The sequence below is a fragment of the Leiobunum rupestre genome, chromosome 1 (assembly GCF_980474605.1).
Source record: "Leiobunum rupestre chromosome 1, qqLeiRupe1.1.hap1, whole genome shotgun sequence".
NCBI classification, from domain to species: Eukaryota; Metazoa; Arthropoda; class Arachnida; order Opiliones; family Sclerosomatidae; genus Leiobunum; species Leiobunum rupestre.
In genome coordinates this window covers 41,289,794-41,301,744 of record NC_143384.1, presented here as the reverse complement: position 1 = coordinate 41,301,744, position 11,951 = coordinate 41,289,794, and the positions used below count along the sequence as shown (strand labels likewise).

General features: G+C 38.2%; 2 protein-coding genes across 2 annotated transcripts; both read left to right on the top strand.

The window, feature by feature from the left end:
- The first annotated feature begins 2,024 nt into the window (after nt 1-2,024).
- Nucleotides 2,025-4,113, top strand: LOC149962935 (uncharacterized). The gene is made up of 2 exons (XM_090164472.1): nt 2,025-2,125; nt 3,741-4,113. The coding sequence occupies exons 1-2, from the start codon at nt 2,025-2,027 to the stop codon at nt 4,111-4,113; spliced, it is 474 nt and encodes a 157-aa protein (XP_090020598.1).
- A 4,287-nt stretch (nt 4,114-8,400) lies between these two features.
- LOC149962934 (uncharacterized) lies at nt 8,401-10,489 on the top strand. The gene is made up of 2 exons (XM_090164471.1): nt 8,401-8,501; nt 10,117-10,489. The coding sequence occupies exons 1-2, from the start codon at nt 8,401-8,403 to the stop codon at nt 10,487-10,489; spliced, it is 474 nt and encodes a 157-aa protein (XP_090020597.1).
- Nucleotides 10,490-11,951: the final 1,462 nt, after the last annotated feature.

Sequence of the window (11,951 nt, the reverse complement as noted above, 5' to 3'; positions counted from 1 at the left end):
CTACAAGCGCATTGAATTTTGTCTTTTTGTTTAAATAGAATTTATATAGCTGCCAATATACATATATTTGGGACACTACCTATGCACGAGATAAAAGTAGGGTTGCTGTTTAGTCGGGTTGTGCCGGGTTTTAAGTAACAAGAAACACGGCCGGTCTGGACAGATCGGGCTAAAACCGACTAGGCGGCACTCCAAGATAAAAATCAAGGGATTTCGGTCCCCTTTCTCGATTTTTTAGAAATTTTATGACGTGATGGAAGTTTTAAGATTATAGAGGTACCTAAAATCTTATTTTATGTAACATTGTTTATTTGTGATGATTTATGACTGCAGACGTGCACATTTCAATAAACCAAAACTAAAAACAATGTGTGGATATTTTCCCTTTTCTTAGTTCTGTGCGACCAAAAATTTCAGGATGATAACTATATTAAAAACCCTACTACGGGTTAGGTAGTATTTGCATGGGGCATCGAAAACCCTAAGGCCGTCAATGGTTGGTCAACAACGCTTAGCGAAATTCTTGGCTCGTTTAAATAAGCGTGTACTCATTGGTTCTTCTCCCTGTGAGTTTATTTATAATACCATAAGTGGCATAATTACCCTAAGTGTGCCAATAGGAGCCTTTCCCACAGAAAATCTTCCATTTGAGCTTGTTCTAAACAGACCAAAGAACCGTAGGACTCGCGAATTCCGTTCAAGTACTCTATATGGTATTTTTAATGCTCGCGCCGTAGACGCCGCTTCGCAAACACATTACGTAAATTTCGTCACTGGAAAAATGACGTCATTTACGTCAATTTCGTTAAACAAGGTATCATGGAAAAATTCATCTTATTGACACACTTAGGGTAATTATGCCACTTATGATAATACGTTTAATGATACGTAATATTTCTTTAAATGAGTTTACTCGTGATTCATAAGTATAATGATTAGTTTAAAACGTGTTTTAAACATAGTTTTTTATTGTTTATTATGTGTTTTTTATTGTTCGCTTTAAAAACAGTTTAAAACAATAAATCTTGTTTAAAACAATAAAAAACATTGTTTTTGTTCTTTTTAAAAAAAACAAGGATTTTGCCAACCCTGCGATAAACAGTCCGACCTTACGAACGTCGAGCTCTCTTTTGCCAAGGATGTAAAACCTTTGGCCACCAAAAACCTCACTGTATTAAACCACAAGTATGCGACCATTGCGCGCAATCGCACCCTACAGACGATCCCTGCTCCAGCGACCTTAAATGTAACAATTGCGGACAAGCTCACAAGGCCTCAGACCATAGATGTCCAATAAGAAAGGAACAAAACCAGATATTGAAGATCCAACAAAGTGCGAATATTTCGAAACGTGAAGCTACCTGGGAATTGAAGTCATTACAGCAATCCATACCTCCGACTAAGAATCTCACTAACTATCCGATACTTACACAAACTCCCTCACAGCCTCACTGCTACTAGACTGCACTCAACAAGTCCGCAGTTGACCTCCAGACATTGGTCAGCAAACGTTTAGTCATTAAAGTTGAAGCATTTTGTTCTGCTACAAAAACCCAACCGGCAGCAGTGATACCCAGTATCATTGGGGCTACCAACCGTCAATTCAACCTGGACCTCAAAGAAGACACTCTAATGTAAAAAATAGATATCGTGCTTCAGTCGATGGCGGAAGCGGATTACATGAACCGTGACGAATAAATCTATAACACTGTTACCGCGCTCACACTACTGACCTTTACGACATAATGTTGAAAACAAAACCATCCCTCATCGCAATACAAGAAACCTGGCTAAAACCAACCAATCAGACTTTCTACCCGCTTCGAGACCGTTCCTCCTGTAACACGACCTCGCCGAGAGGTGGCGGAGTCGCGCTTTACATCTCTCGTAATCTACATGTTTGCAGCATCTCTCTCCGTTATACGGCTGTGGAGATCATCGGTGTCACTCTATTGTTACTTTTACTATATATTCTTAACTTAACTAGCAATTAGTCTAGTAATAAAGATACGATAGTTAACAGTATGACTTGCTTTAATGGCCGCCGCTTCGGCAAGTGCCGTGATCTCCTTCAGAGTAACAAACAATATCCCAGGAGAGTGGCGTCACCTAGTGACTACGACTTGTACTAACAATACAGTCACCATTCCTTGGGGCAAGTGAAAGCTCTAAATACTCAATCTTTACGATCCACATGGTAAGATAAGCACACTTACCTTACAAAATATACTCCAAGAAATTCCAGAACCCTTTCTCCTACTTGGTGACTTCAATGGCAACCATCCCCTTTGGGGCTCATTAAAGACAAACTCCCAAGGCCGAATTTAAACACCTTAGATATCCAATAATGACAACCTCTGCCTCTTAAACGATGGCCGCTTGACAAGACTTCACACTAATGGTTTACCATCCACAACAGATTTGTCTCTATCAAGCCCGACGATTGCACCCTCTGCTTATGGAATGTCCATAATTTGGGAACGAGCGATATCGAGCACCTGACTACGATATGCCAAAAATGACTCAATCTTCTAAAAGTCATCATGGAAACATCAAACCACTTCAAAAAAACCAGAATATTTCCTTATGTTTAATTCTTGGACTCCCGAAATCAACTAACATTGACGCTACGAACGTCGAAGCCGCACTCCTCCCTATCGCAGATAGATTTCAAGAATTCGTAGTGACTCCTTTTAAAATTAATATAATTATTGACGGAATTCCTCCGTGCCATGCCACCTCGTTTCAAGTTCATGACGCTTGGCTTCCACGAGCGAAAGCTGATTACACGAATGTCGAGCTTCAGCAACTGTTTTATACAGAACTTAACGAAATCATAAACAACCAAAAACCGCTTTTAATTTTCACTGACGCCTCACTAAAAGCGAATTGACCTTTAACTTGATTCGGTATATACATATACGCACTGAATTGGGAAAAATCTATGGTTATTAATCCATACCATGCTATCTCTCGAGTGGAACGCCTTGGTATCGTCGATGCTCTTCGAAAAGTAACAACGCTGGATCTACACAATTATGATGCCATGTTAAAATCACACGACTCTGCTGACCCGTTATTGACCACATTCAAAATGGAGGCCATTGACCTTGATAATGACTTACACTTAGTATGGTGTCCAGCCCATTGCGGGATACCAGAAAATGAATATGTAGATGCGATTGCTTCCAATCCGGTCATGGTTGAAAAATGGCTACCATACCCGACTCCGACGCTTAAACGTATATGTAAGCAACGATTAAAAAAAACATTACACTGAAACCTGACCAACATCAACGGAAGGTCGAAAACCGCAGGACAATCGCAAAAATTCGTTACAAACCATCATTACAAACCTCTCCTTACCCAGTGTTCATGGTACACAAATAACTCGTCTCCATTGTCGCCGCCTGCAAACCGGCGAAATGCTTAATAAATACACAAATACCGGATCCCTGCCAATTTTGTTACGAAATTGACAACCTTACTCACGCCATCTGTTATTGTATAGAGGGAGCATCTACAGAAAACTCTAAACTTCACGCTCAACATAACTTCAATTCTCCGTGCTACTATAGCGGGTGACATTACAGCAATCCACTCGTTCTTAAAGTTTTGGAACGCTTATCTCTATCAAGCGCCGGTACCCATACAACCGTCTATCATGACATCCACTCCCAACAAATTACATTTTCAAAAGCTTTCAAGATCAGCAACAACTCCTGCCCGTAAATTTATAGCTCAGCTGCAGGACTGCAGTTATACAGCGCTGAAGATCTCACAATTCCTCCTCGTACTCAATTTGTGGAATGCACTGACATTGCCGTTGCAATACCGGAAGGTTACTACGGCCATATTGGTGCAAATTCGCATTTACTCGTCCAAGGCCTCCACGTTGGAAGGGGAGTCATTGACTATTGTCGCAAGATCAAAGTAATAATATTCAATCTCTCTTCTTCACCAACCACAATAACGACTGATGACAATATTGGACAAGTGATTATCATCAGCATTGCCCTGCCAGATCTGGAACTCAAAGAAGAGTTAACTCCCACCTCGTCACTAACTCGAGGCGACAAAGGTTTTGGCAGCTCAGGACTCAGTAAAAAATAAGCTTTCCATGGACAAACCGTCGAATATAAAATGACTTCTTTAACTTGAATATATTATGCTATCTTTTTGATTATTTATCTAATTACTTTTCTTTCGATACTCTTGTTGTTCACAAAATATTTTTTTTGTATCTGACTACGGACGAATGTGAGGACTAATTTGTCCAGCCCCTCCTTTTTTCTCAATAAAAAAAATTCCCATTTCTGGTACTAAGCCTATTTGCACACCACGTGCGATAATTGGAGTACTTTACTGTGCAGTCTTCGCAGTGTGGATATTGAAAATTTAGGTACATACATTTTTCATTATAATTTAACTTTAATTGAGGACGGTTATAGTTGTAAACAAAGTGAACTATTGAACAGGAGTCGGGAGAAAAGTGGTGTTAAATAATTTTATTTTAGCCTTTTATTAGAAAGGCCGGGTATTCATTTTAGCGCCTAAATTAGATATTCCGTTTAGACAATTTCCAAGCGCCGTCCTAATAATTTACGTTCTTATAATAGGTCTTTCAATAAAAGTTACGTCCCTCTTCCATCCCGCCCGCCGCGTAAAACCGGAAATAGGTGATTTAATTTCTGTTACAAGGCTACCAGATTTTATCGGGTAGTTTTACAGCCAACCCTCTTTGAAACAGCCAACTTCAATCCTAGATTTCGCTTTAAATTGTTACTGTTAGCCTCGGCCATAGACATAATAAAGAAATAGACACCTTACGCGGAGTTTCATTTGCCAAAAATATACGGGAGCGATAGCTAGCAGACAACCGGTATTTGTTCCGTATTCCTGTGGTACCACGTTTAAGCGACGCCTGTCGATTAGGCGAGAAAATAAAAAATCATCACGTGACACGTCACACATGTTCCTGTTTGTAATCTTTTAGGTACTCTGACGTGTTTCGCGAATATTTTGGCTGTGAGAATTTAAAATAAGGTAAATTTTTATTATAATTTTTAAATAAGTCAATTAATTCTTTCAAAACCCAAAAAAAGCAGCAGATGATCTTATAATTAAAAACAAAAAATTCTAATTGCGAAATGATATTTTGTCAAAGGCTTAAGTAACTCCTGTACTACTATCCGGTTTGTTGTGGTTATGGCTTGTTATGGGAATATTCTGAGATTCTAAATTGTAAACAAAAGTAAATGTAATTTTGATGATATGGATGATTCTACCTTGGATTAATAATGATTCTACTAAAGGTATGTAGCTATTGTCCTTGAAATAAAATTAGCTTTGACAATTTAAGTCTGATGGCTTGACCCTTCATTTCTAGATTTTTGTCCTTCGCTAATTTGTGGAGTCTGAGCTTGCAATATAAATTAATAACTTTCTTAATGATGATGTTCGATTCCAACTTCAGCATCAAACATGTTTGTGGTGATCTGGTAAGAGGTACATGCCAACAATATTTCGTAATACAACAAGTTCTAGTTCTTAGACTACATTTCTTTTATAGAGAGGAATATCTCTTCATAACAAACAAAATTGGCTAAAAACCAAGGAGATCTTACTTAAATTATAATAGAAGTTAGCATCACCGGTTTTTTCTATTTCACTTTCAACTGGATGTTATTTCTTTAAATTAAATAAAAAAATTATTTTGACTATTTTTACTTGTTTTAATTCTATGGAAACCAAACCAGAGTTGGAATGGCTTTTGGTGTGACGGTGACCCACCTTGTGCCATTTACAATTTGTATATCCTGTTCTAAAAAGTGATCATTACAAATTGAATCATGATTTGAATGTGTCGCGATTTACAGCAATAGTCCATTGAGAAAGTATTGTAGGTTTAGATAAGGGAAACCTGTAGTTATAAAAAGATTAAATAAGAATGAATATTCATCGAAATAATATGATAGTTTAATCCTACTTATAAAGCGCAACTAAACTTAAGTGGCGCTTTAGACTAGGCGGGAAAAGTGCTTTGAAACTACGAAGGTACGTGTTTTATTTTCATAGCCGAGACGATTACTTTTCAAAAAACGTACATTAGAATGCGAATAAAATCTTCCCTTTTAATGTTATTTCCTATTTAATGGTTTTAGTTTATTACAGCGTTGTTAAGTATTTTCTCAAGAATATGTAAATGTCATTAAATGAACAGAATAAATAAAAGTTGTAGCTTTATTCATTTTTCAAAGCCGCCGTTACCTTCGACACAGACTAACTTTGCGACTATTGCACATATAGCAGGCACTAGAAGAATAAAGAAAGCTAAAAGGTCAAAACAGGGTTCGATAAATTGATTAGGCTTGCATGTCTCTAAGCATAGTTTAACTAAGAATGTATTTATCTTTACTTCGGGATAATTACTATGTCTAGTCGATTTTTAGCGTTGCTCCCAATCCACCTCACACTCTAGCAGTAAGCTCCTACACCTTTAAACGCACGTCAGTGACGTTTTCCCATCCCTTACTCGTGGGACAGTGACGTCTCTCTCGTGGGACAGTCTTTCTCGTTGGGCAGTCTCTCTCGTTAAATATAATTGAATAAATAATCAGAACAACCTTAACAAACCGACGCTTTAAAGGGTACTAATGCTGGCAGGAGTCCATTTCAAAACCAGCATGAAAATGCTCAAGTCGCGGAATGTAATCCGCAGTGAAAGCTGCTTTTTCAATTTCTTCATAAAACTCTTAATGTCTCACGGATTGTTATGTCGAGTCACTGGCGAAAAGATGAAGCCTCGCGGCTACGTGGTGTTCTTTCTAGTAAATTTTTACGTTATTCGCAAAATAGTATTGTTGATATATTTCAGTTTTAGCAAAGGACGAAACATGGAGAAATTTCTTTTAGAATTGACTAATTCCTTTAAGTTTCTTGGTGTTGCCTATTTGATTAACGAAACTTTTCGGAAAGGAAAAATTATCAAACTTTGTTTGAAAGTTCTTATCGGTGATCAATTGATCAAACACGATAATTTGGTTCGTTATAAATATTACCAAATGTTAATAATTATCGCTGCCTGTGCCGGAATGCTATTCAAAACTCTAGAAGTGTTTACGAGCGACTTTGAAATCGTAAAAAAATACATAACGCGTTTTCTGTTCAATTTGGAATTGTTAAAAAGGCTCGTTGTTCTCGGATACATCTCTGTGGCGTTAAGTAAATTTTTCTACTACTATATTATTTACATTTTGAGTACTTTAATCGAATCACTAGTTCTGTTTGCGGTGCAGATTCAACGGCTCAAAGTGTCGAAACTGGCAGATGAATTAATTAACGTTAACAACGACTTAATGTACATTAGTCAACAGCATACTAAGTTGATGGAAACCGTCCACGAGATAAACTCCACGTTTAAGTATTTGCTTTGCTTCTTTTTATTCAACTGGGCAGGAAATGTATACTTTACAATTGTGTTACTGAAATACCTCACAAAATACGGTTATATGCTGCTGTTAATGGGCTTGTTATATTCTATTAAACTGTCGCTTCCAATCGCGGTCATGTGTCTTATGAACAATTCGAATTCGACTTTGTTACGAGCGTATCATTTGAGATGCGCCAATGGTGGCAGAGAGACTAGATGTAGGCAGTGTGCGGCTGGAACGTTTCTGCAGAAAAAGCTGACCACTGGCGTTTTACATTTTACCGTGTTAAAATGCACCATTTTGAACCAGAGTTTTATGGACAGTTTGGCGGCGGCTGTGCTTTCGTACGTTACCTTCGTTTGGTTCAGTTTTGAAGTCGATGCAACTGAAAAAAAGAATCTTTTCTCGACAGCTTATAATTTCACCAATAATGCTACAGGTTAGGATCAAAGAACCCTTCCTTTTCTTAAGTCGGTTATTTCCTTCTCCATTAAACTATACCTACTAGTAGCGCCATCCTTTGAGTAGGAGGTCCCGGCAGCAAAACCTCGGCGGGTCAATGACCTTAAAAATAGGTTGGCCCGATTGGCAGCGTACGGTTGGGTCGCCCGACTGCCCCTGAAATGTTAGAGCGAACCTTTTGCTAACCGTTGGCTTAGACGATTGGCTGACGTTGAATTAATAATAGATAATGTGGGCCCGACTGTTTTGACGTTGGACCAACATTACAATTACTTGTGAAAAACAGTAGGTCTGATAATATACTCCAACCAAAAATTAGAATATATGTTCTAGTTAGCATGGTGTTAAGGGTTTCAAACAAAAAGATAACATTTTCTGTGTACGATCTATATTTATTATATCTCTTCCCAACTAACCTAAGTAAATGAATGTGAGGAACGTACACCACGAAATTTAAATTTAAATTAATTAATTAATTAGTAATAAAGATACGATAGTTAACAGTATGACTTGCTTTAATGGCCGCCGCTTCGGCAAGTGCCGTGATCTCCTTCAGAGTAACAAACAATATCCCAGGAGAGTGGCGTCACCTAGTGACTACGACTTGTACTAACAATACAGTCACCATTCCTTGGGGCAAGTGAAAGCTCTAAATACTCAATCTTTACGATCCACATGGTAAGATAAGCACACTTACCTTACAAAATATACTCCAAGAAATTCCAGAACCCTTTCTCCTACTTGGTGACTTCAATGGCAACCATCCCCTTTGGGGCTCATTAAAGACAAACTCCCAAGGCCGAATTTAAACACCTTAGATATCCAATAATGACAACCTCTGCCTCTTAAACGATGGCCGCTTGACAAGACTTCACACTAATGGTTTACCATCCACAACAGATTTGTCTCTATCAAGCCCGACGATTGCACCCTCTGCTTATGGAATGTCCATAATTTGGGAACGAGCGATATCGAGCACCTGACTACGATATGCCAAAAATGACTCAATCTTCTAAAAGTCATCATGGAAACATCAAACCACTTCAAAAAAACCAGAATATTTCCTTATGTTTAATTCTTGGACTCCCGAAATCAACTAACATTGACGCTACGAACGTCGAAGCCGCACTCCTCCCTATCGCAGATAGATTTCAAGAATTCGTAGTGACTCCTTTTAAAATTAATATAATTATTGACGGAATTCCTCCGTGCCATGCCACCTCGTTTCAAGTTCATGACGCTTGGCTTCCACGAGCGAAAGCTGATTACACGAATGTCGAGCTTCAGCAACTGTTTTATACAGAACTTAACGAAATCATAAACAACCAAAAACCGCTTTTAATTTTCACTGACGCCTCACTAAAAGCGAATTGACCTTTAACTTGATTCGGTATATACATATACGCACTGAATTGGGAAAAATCTATGGTTATTAATCCATACCATGCTATCTCTCGAGTGGAACGCCTTGGTATCGTCGATGCTCTTCGAAAAGTAACAACGCTGGATCTACACAATTATGATGCCATGTTAAAATCACACGACTCTGCTGACCCGTTATTGACCACATTCAAAATGGAGGCCATTGACCTTGATAATGACTTACACTTAGTATGGTGTCCAGCCCATTGCGGGATACCAGAAAATGAATATGTAGATGCGATTGCTTCCAATCCGGTCATGGTTGAAAAATGGCTACCATACCCGACTCCGACGCTTAAACGTATATGTAAGCAACGATTAAAAAAAACATTACACTGAAACCTGACCAACATCAACGGAAGGTCGAAAACCGCAGGACAATCGCAAAAATTCGTTACAAACCATCATTACAAACCTCTCCTTACCCAGTGTTCATGGTACACAAATAACTCGTCTCCATTGTCGCCGCCTGCAAACCGGCGAAATGCTTAATAAATACACAAATACCGGATCCCTGCCAATTTTGTTACGAAATTGACAACCTTACTCACGCCATCTGTTATTGTATAGAGGGAGCATCTACAGAAAACTCTAAACTTCACGCTCAACATAACTTCAATTCTCCGTGCTACTATAGCGGGTGACATTACAGCAATCCACTCGTTCTTAAAGTTTTGGAACGCTTATCTCTATCAAGCGCCGGTACCCATACAACCGTCTATCATGACATCCACTCCCAACAAATTACATTTTCAAAAGCTTTCAAGATCAGCAACAACTCCTGCCCGTAAATTTATAGCTCAGCTGCAGGACTGCAGTTATACAGCGCTGAAGATCTCACAATTCCTCCTCGTACTCAATTTGTGGAATGCACTGACATTGCCGTTGCAATACCGGAAGGTTACTACGGCCATATTGGTGCAAATTCGCATTTACTCGTCCAAGGCCTCCACGTTGGAAGGGGAGTCATTGACTATTGTCGCAAGATCAAAGTAATAATATTCAATCTCTCTTCTTCACCAACCACAATAACGACTGATGACAATATTGGACAAGTGATTATCATCAGCATTGCCCTGCCAGATCTGGAACTCAAAGAAGAGTTAACTCCCACCTCGTCACTAACTCGAGGCGACAAAGGTTTTGGCAGCTCAGGACTCAGTAAAAAATAAGCTTTCCATGGACAAACCGTCGAATATAAAATGACTTCTTTAACTTGAATATATTATGCTATCTTTTTGATTATTTATCTAATTACTTTTCTTTCGATACTCTTGTTGTTCACAAAATATTTTTTTTGTATCTGACTACGGACGAATGTGAGGACTAATTTGTCCAGCCCCTCCTTTTTTCTCAATAAAAAAAATTCCCATTTCTGGTACTAAGCCTATTTGCACACCACGTGCGATAATTGGAGTACTTTACTGTGCAGTCTTCGCAGTGTGGATATTGAAAATTTAGGTACATACATTTTTCATTATAATTTAACTTTAATTGAGGACGGTTATAGTTGTAAACAAAGTGAACTATTGAACAGGAGTCGGGAGAAAAGTGGTGTTAAATAATTTTATTTTAGCCTTTTATTAGAAAGGCCGGGTATTCATTTTAGCGCCTAAATTAGATATTCCGTTTAGACAATTTCCAAGCGCCGTCCTAATAATTTACGTTCTTATAATAGGTCTTTCAATAAAAGTTACGTCCCTCTTCCATCCCGCCCGCCGCGTAAAACCGGAAATAGGTGATTTAATTTCTGTTACAAGGCTACCAGATTTTATCGGGTAGTTTTACAGCCAACCCTCTTTGAAACAGCCAACTTCAATCCTAGATTTCGCTTTAAATTGTTACTGTTAGCCTCGGCCATAGACATAATAAAGAAATAGACACCTTACGCGGAGTTTCATTTGCCAAAAATATACGGGAGCGATAGCTAGCAGACAACCGGTATTTGTTCCGTATTCCTGTGGTACCACGTTTAAGCGACGCCTGTCGATTAGGCGAGAAAATAAAAAATCATCACGTGACACGTCACACATGTTCCTGTTTGTAATCTTTTAGGTACTCTGACGTGTTTCGCGAATATTTTGGCTGTGAGAATTTAAAATAAGGTAAATTTTTATTATAATTTTTAAATAAGTCAATTAATTCTTTCAAAACCCAAAAAAAGCAGCAGATGATCTTATAATTAAAAACAAAAAATTCTAATTGCGAAATGATATTTTGTCAAAGGCTTAAGTAACTCCTGTACTACTATCCGGTTTGTTGTGGTTATGGCTTGTTATGGGAATATTCTGAGATTCTAAATTGTAAACAAAAGTAAATGTAATTTTGATGATATGGATGATTCTACCTTGGATTAATAATGATTCTACTAAAGGTATGTAGCTATTGTCCTTGAAATAAAATTAGCTTTGACAATTTAAGTCTGATGGCTTGACCCTTCATTTCTAGATTTTTGTCCTTCGCTAATTTGTGGAGTCTGAGCTTGCAATATAAATTAATAACTTTCTTAATGATGATGTTCGATTCCAACTTCAGCATCAAACATGTTTGTGGTGATCTGGTAAGAGGTACATGCCAACAATATTTCGTAATACAACAAGTTCTAGTTCTTAGACTACATTTCTTTTATAGAGA

Bases quoted from the DNA above. Each gene is read 5' to 3' on its own strand.
- LOC149962934 (XM_090164471.1), top strand. From the start codon at position 8,401: ATGACTTGCTTTAATGGCCGCCGCTTCGGCAAGTGCCGTGATCTCCTT. The intron at 8,502-10,116 runs GTACTAACAATA...GTAAATTTATAG, and splicing joins TCACCTAGTGACTACGACTT to CTCAGCTGCAGGACTGCAGT.
- LOC149962935 (XM_090164472.1), top strand. From the start codon at position 2,025: ATGACTTGCTTTAATGGCCGCCGCTTCGGCAAGTGCCGTGATCTCCTT. The intron at 2,126-3,740 runs GTACTAACAATA...GTAAATTTATAG, and splicing joins TCACCTAGTGACTACGACTT to CTCAGCTGCAGGACTGCAGT.